The sequence below is a fragment of the Cariama cristata genome, unplaced genomic scaffold (assembly GCF_000690535.1).
Source record: "Cariama cristata isolate BGI_N322 unplaced genomic scaffold, ASM69053v1 scaffold3218, whole genome shotgun sequence".
Classification (NCBI taxonomy): Eukaryota; Metazoa; Chordata; class Aves; order Cariamiformes; family Cariamidae; genus Cariama; species Cariama cristata.
In genome coordinates, this window is record NW_009631467.1 from 16,338 (window position 1) to 23,276 (window position 6,939).

The 6,939-nt window shown below is 45.7% G+C and overlaps 1 protein-coding gene across 1 annotated transcript in view; it reads right to left on the reverse strand.

Moving 5' to 3' along the window:
- The window catches only part of ADCK2 (aarF domain containing kinase 2), a gene marked incomplete at its 5' end in the record, with an annotated part of 8,918 nt that extends 1,983 nt beyond the window's left edge, over nt 1–6,935 (reverse strand). The window contains 5 exons of the mRNA XM_009705956.1: nt 865–1,127; nt 3,153–3,248; nt 3,879–4,007; nt 5,559–5,705; nt 6,429–6,935. Of these exons, the coding sequence (XP_009704258.1) occupies nt 865–1,127; nt 3,153–3,248; nt 3,879–4,007; nt 5,559–5,705; nt 6,429–6,935 (1,142 nt within the window). The remainder of the gene's footprint in view (nt 1–864; nt 1,128–3,152; nt 3,249–3,878; nt 4,008–5,558; nt 5,706–6,428) is intronic.
- Nucleotides 6,936–6,939: the final 4 nt, after the last annotated feature.

A 6,939-nucleotide genomic window follows, 5' to 3' on the forward strand; every position in this document is an offset into this window, starting at 1 on the left:
AAGTTGAAAAGGAGAATCAGAACGTGATCACTGGTGCCAGATGGCCTATGTGGAGCTGCACATCATCATCCCTGGAAGGCCTCTGCTGCAACGGTCCCTGGAGGAAGCATACTGCAGGCAGAACTCCCAGGGCCATGCTTTCCCATTCCAGCAACTGAGACTCAATGAATTAACAGAAGCAGGTGCAGAAAGAGCAGAACTGGTCCAAAAGTCTTAGCCGATATCTGGCAAAAACCCTGCTTATTTTTCTTGCATGTCTCGCAGGGTAGAACACAACTAAGATATCTCTCAGGCAGTCAGGAGAAGTTTCAGGGGGAAAAATAAAACCCAAAGGATTGGCATTGTCTTCTTAGCAGAGGAGATAATGGTGTGAAGAAAGGCTTGTATTAACCTCCCTTATGGGCCAAGTCCAACCTTCCATTTGCAGGCACTGGAGGAAGAGTGACCTGATTCTACACCAGCAGATGCTTGGTGAGAAAGGGGGGGAGCTATACCCAAGCTTCATTTGTGAGAGGCTTTATAGTTCTTATTGGAAGAGGTGTCTGACAGCAACGTACAGAGCCAGAGGCCCCAGGTTTGACAATGAGACACTGTGGAAGTTTTTCACCTGTAGATCATGAATTACACCCAGCCTGAACCATGACGGACTTGCTATCAAATGTTTGCAGTTTTTGCTTGGTAGCTGAGAATTAAGTCTGGCAGCACAGGATGGGCCTGAATACACAGTTTAGCACCAACTCCTCAGTATGCTTCGGCAGATTAAACAGACCAAGTTAAAACATGTCCCTCTTGAGATATACTAGTGAGCCATCCAACCCACAGCTGAGAAACAGCAACATACAAGTTGCTCCCCAGCCCCATGACAATGGCCTCACCTGGCCCTGGACCACAGCCGTGAAAACCGCCCGAAAGTTCTGCATGTCAGCGCTCTGGAGCTCCGCCACGATCCCCGCGTCCAGCAGCACCAGGCAGAGCCGCCTGAGGGGTGGTTGCACTTCCACCACAAGCGTGTCACACAGGTCCACGATGGCTGTCTGTTCCTTGCAGCTGGTGCCGACGTGCGCTGTGCCTTGAACCAGGATGTTCCCAGGGTGCAGGTCAGCATGGACAAAGTTGTCAACAAAGACCTAGAGGACAGGCAAGTCTTAGAGCAGCTCATTCCAACCAAACCTACCCATGCTAAAACTCCCAAATAGCAGAGGTTTGTTTCTGGTCTGTTCACTGTCATCACTAATGTGCATCACCCTAGGGAGCAACACAGCAAATGGCTTCTGCTGGAGACCAGCTGTGCTGAAATGGCACAGGTGCTACTCTAGGGGAGTCAGCAGAGCTGTGTGAAGCAATCCTGTGTGTTTGCTATAGGCCACGTAGGACACCCAGGAGTCCCAGTGGGAATGGTAGTGCTCTTTGGCTATTAACCCTAAACCGGGGGTACACTTGTGGGCCTTGGCAAAAAGTAATGCAGTAAGAATAGGCCATTTGCCATTCAGTGGCATGGGTTATAGTGAACGGTTAAGTTTGTCTAGTCCAGGACATCAACCCACATTACAACTGTATTGAAAAGTAAGGAAAACAAGGTAAGAGAAGAGGAAACAAATGTACATAGCACTTCTCTGCCTCGGCTAGCAGTTACCACCAGAAAAGACTAGCAAAAGGGCAAGCACAAGACAGTACTTCCTTGCTAACCCTCCTGACCATCTAGAACTGCGGGACTTCTTTCCCAAAGGAGGTTATCTTTGTATTTCATGGATTTCTCCTACAAACTTGTCCAATTGCCATCTAAGTAGTTAGAGCTGTGCAAAAAACGGAGATTGTTTTAGGTGTTGCCTGAAAAAATGACCTCTGATAATTTTATGTCCTCCTCATTGTTCTGAGAAACCATACACAATAGATCCATATTCATTCTCATGCACTCATGACTGCATATATCTCTGTCATAAGCTACTCATTTCTTTGCTTTCCACAGTTAAGAGTCCAAATTATTTCACCATTCCAGTATGGAAGCCATTCCACTCTGGTAATCATCCTGGCTGCCTTCTTCTGCACCTTTTCTAGTTCTATTACAGCCCTTGAAATTGAGGGTCCTGGACAGCGAGGGACTAGAACTGCAGAGTATTCAAGAAACAGGTATTTGTTTTACTTACAGCCACATAGTGTTGTTTGTTTGCTCTTTAATTCCTTTCTACTCCTAAAATTTGGGGGTTTTGTTTTGTTCCTAACCATTGAATCCAACGTTAGCATAAAACTATTCTAGTTACACCATTGCCTCTTCTAAGTGGCAAAAGCTATTTCAGAGTCTGTCATACTACACAGAGTCAGAACTGCAGGCCTCTCCATCGCCCTAGCATGATGTTGCAGTTATCAACTGAATTTCATCTGACACTCACTGCCCACACACTCAGTACTGTGAGGTTCTTTTGCAACTCTTCCCAACTAGTTCTCCTGGCTCCTCACAAGACAATTGTGTCACCATCTCAACATTCCTTTCCAGATCATTTGTGATTATTTCAACCACAGAAGAACTAGAGAACCAGAAGCTGAATCATAAGCTCAATCTGGCCAGGTTTGTTTTCTTTACTCCATATTTAGTTCTTCCTTTAAAAAAGGCAGTTTTGGAGAAGGAATCAATAAGTGAAGAAACTAGCTAGCAGTTTTCCCTGTGAGTCACATCCATAGTCTCTGCTATTACATTGAACTTTAAAGTACTTGGGCAATACGTGAATATTCATTAAAAGGATTAGTGAGTTTCCTAAGCAATGCATTGATCAGGTTGCATAGAATGACCCTACTGTGTGCAAGGAGATCGCCCTTCTGTAGTGGAAGAAGCTCCGTGTCAAAGTCTACAGTAGTGGTGTATCTAGTCCAGGCTTTACTCAGACCTTCTGTGACATTGCAGATGAAGTACAGATCCTCTCTTTGCCAGTTCAGGAGCCGCACAGTGCCCTGGCAGCCCAAGTCTTGGGTTACCACGAGATACCTGGCATCCATGGGCTGGCTCCAAAAGGCACGGCTGTATCTTTGAATCCTAAGGAGAAGGGTAGGAGACATGGGAAGCAAAGAGTTTCTCCCTTTAGCCATATTGTCTTATTACCCCAACTGAATAGCTTCTGCAGGAAAACAGCCTTCACTTCTAGCCTCAGCCAAGTGCCTACCATCTTTAGCAGCATGTCCATGCCCATCTTTGCAAGTCTCTGCCTCAGCTCTGTGGCAATCTCCGCATGCAGGTAGTGTGAAATAGGCTCACTCTCCTGAAATAAAGATAGAGCTGGAGTCAAACACACCCTGTGTCCCACCTTCAACCACACCTTTACCTAGGTGCAGAGAGTTGAGGGAAGACGACAATACCCTAGAAAGGACGTGATGGAGAACATGAGAGAAGCAAGGGTTTGTTCTTTCGAAAGAGGGCACGATACAGCCTGGGGCAGAAATAGTCTTGCCAGGATCACATGCACAAAAACCAAGGCTGAGAGCAGCTTTGGTCTGTGACTCAAACATCCATAAGGGAAGTGAGGCAAGCATCAGAAAGCATCAGATTGCTGAGCTCCTTGCTTTGACCCACCACAGAGGAGAGCTGAAGGGTGGTGTTGCTTTGCAAAGCACAGGCAAGCACACGGTGGCTGGAGACACTGCTGGTCTGCTTGGTTTCAGGCCAAGTGTTCACTTCTATATGGAGTTGTCTGCCACCTGTCTTCTGGGATGCACTGCTTACAAACAAAGAGAGTGGAAGAGACAGAGGAAGGACACCAATCTCTTCAAGCAAATAAGAGAAAAGCATCCTTCTGCCTCTAATCGCTCATCCTCAAAAAAACACCTTCTTGGCATGTTCTCCTAAGGGCCTTCTCACCGCTACCACCACTCCCAGACCCTGCAATTCTTACCTCAAACGTTTCCACTAGAACATCTGTCGTTACCAAAGGCCGAAGAGGAGTTGGAAACTTCACAAAATCAACATCTATGAAATTTTGTCGGAAGCGCTCCAGATTTCTGGCTTCATAGCGTAAGTCAATCTCAAGGGAGAGAAAGAAAAAGCAGGTTGGAAATTAGATTCAATTAGATCTTCAGGATCATGTATGAAGATATGACTGTACAGTACAATACTCAATACCACCAAAACTAGTCAGAAAGCCAGAAGGAAAACAAACCAGACTGGTGCTTCTTAGATGCCTATAGCTTTCCTGATGGAAGAGTAGAGTAACAGGCTGGGTAACGCATGGCACACAACCCAGCACCTTCGAAATATGGTTGACTCTTACTATAGGAATGGTGTCTCAAAAAAGACCAGGACTGCATTATTTTCAAGGGTAAGAGAGATCCTGAACCAAAGCTTACCACCCAAATAGCAAGGCAGGCAGACAGGGTAGAACTGTAGCCCTAGCCTCACCTTACAGGCAGCCATAGCAGGAAGAAATGTAATGTAACATGTACAAAATAATCATCCACTATGCAAAGTCCTGTCCCTAGCTCTTCAGTGATCCAGTGCCTTGACACAAGGGCATTTCCCCTGCCCACTGCTTCTGCTCAAGGAGGCAGGATAGCCTTGCCTCACCTCCCTCATCTGGCAGTGGAAAATATCCCAGGAATAGTTCTTGTTCTTTCAAAGAGAAATGAAAGGAAATTACAACAAGCCTATCAGATGCTCTCCTAATCCTCAGTCTTCAGTGCATCCACCAAAAGCTCTGCCGGACTAAACTGGTACTAATGACCTCGAGCCACATCTGAGTACAGTCAACAGTTTACAACATGGATTTACTGTGTAGATTTTTGGCAATAGTAGAAAAAAAATTAAGGCTTTCAAAAGCTTGTAAGAGACTTCAGACTCTGCAATCTAGACACAAAAATGAAATTAGCAGATAAGGGTTCACTTTAATAGAAACATAAGCCTAATTAGGCCTGTAGTGAAATCTTTGTAAGTTCGGTAGTAAGGACGTTTCAGGAATGTGTCTTTAGAAGACATTAGTGAATCAGGACATTTTCAGATCTATTCACAAAGCTTAACTTTACCAATACTATGAGTCTGATGACAATACAATATAGAATGTATTATTAACTTATGTGAAAGTCTATTAGTTATGCCAATATATATACCTCAGTGCTAACAAACTTTACCAGCGAGTACAGATTGCAAACATATGTGTAGGACTAAAGAGAAAAAACACGTCTGAGCGCTTGTTTGGAGAGATTCTTTTGCTAAGGAGAGGTCTCTTATAAGTGTTCATCTTCCACAAAGCTTCAAAAAGGACAGCAACTATGGTTACCTAGATGTTCAGTAGAAAACATACTCAAAGACTAAAAAAGATTTTCAAAGTCTAAAAAAAGATTTTTTAATCTAAAAAAGATTGTTACTTTTTTTCGTCGCTTTGCTTTTTTACTTTATGAGCGTATAAGCTTTCCTACAGTAACATTATGTGAGCGATTAGAATAAAGAGCATAACTAAAGCACAAGCAAGCCTTCATCTAACTCTTTAAAAAGTAGTGGTAAGGACAGAGGTAGAGCCAGCCAGTAGCAAGAAAAAGGGCAGTTTTGTTTCAATACATGGGGACCATGGCATGGCACACACCTGCTGAATCATAAGCTTCTCAAACTCCTCCACGATCTCTGTCAAACTGAGCCACTTGAATCCAGGGAGAAGTCCAATGATGTGGCTACCGATCTTCATGAGGAACAGATCCATCTGGACTTGTTGGACCAGGTCAGGGTGCAGGACCTGCACAAGAATGAACAGTGGCAAGATCAGCTCCCCACTCACTCAGTTTCCATCAGCTCAAGTGAAACATTCCAAACAGACAGAACCCAGCCTGTTAGACTGGGAGCTATCAAGGCTTCTCTAGCTAGTCCTCAGCAGAATTCATGTTTTGCCATGGATTAAGTTGTAAAGAAATATTTCATAATTGTCAAATAGAATGTATCTGTGCTGGAGACTACAGTCTCACCCAATGCCATTTTCCATTGCTTTCACACTCCCGCCCTTTCCCTGCCATGTAGCACTGACTAGTATTTGGAGCAGCTGAAATGTAAGATTTCTTTAAATAAACTTTGCTGGAAAGAACTTATCTGTTCCAGATTTCTTCATGTGAGCAGAGAAGGGGTTTCATTGTCTGGAAGGTGAAACCAAGCTTAATATTCATTCTTTTAATGTAAACTGGGCCCTTGCAGGCATTTCGGGTATCCACATGCCATGTCAAATGGTGCCATAGGCAGTATGCGTACTCGAGCTCTCCAGGGCTGGGAAGAGCTGGGGCCACCACGAGATTGGATTGCAGCTGGCTGGAACAAAAGCACTTAGGAAAGACACCGAGAGAGACAAGCATCACATCTCTCACTCTACCTGGTCCTAGCCAGCTACTTATCTCCATGGGAACTGAAATCTGATCAGCCTCGTCCAGCACACTCCACTTTCACACATCTACCAGTCCGACGTATGACTTACTTTAATGGCTACGGGCGTGAGATGTCTGGCTGACGAAGGACTTGCGTTCAGGAGTGGTTTGGCCATCTGCTCCATAAGGGACATCCCACTCACAGGACTTCCCCCGGGGCAGTCTGCTGGGCTCAGCTCCTCCCTGCTCCTCTCATCCCATATCTCCTTGCTCTTCCTCCTCCTCAGCCACCTAAGGAGGCCTCTAAAGCCTGACACTTCCCATGCTTCAAAAGCGGACTTTAACTCCGAGTGTTGCGCTGGCTCCTTGGCCTGGGAGCCCGCGATAGCCGTGAGGTCGGCATAGCCTTTATACACCTGGGCCACGCAGCCCGAGCCGACCGGCTCCTGGCTTTGGAACTTGAGGATGCCCATCCAGTCCTCGCCAAAGGCCTTCCTTAGAAGCTCATCAGTGTGGCCCCACGGGTGTGGGCTCACCTCGACATGCAGCTTAGAAAACTCATCGCAGAAGTCCTCAGAGAAGAGGTCCCTCCGAGTGCTGGCCCACTGGCCCAGCTTGACA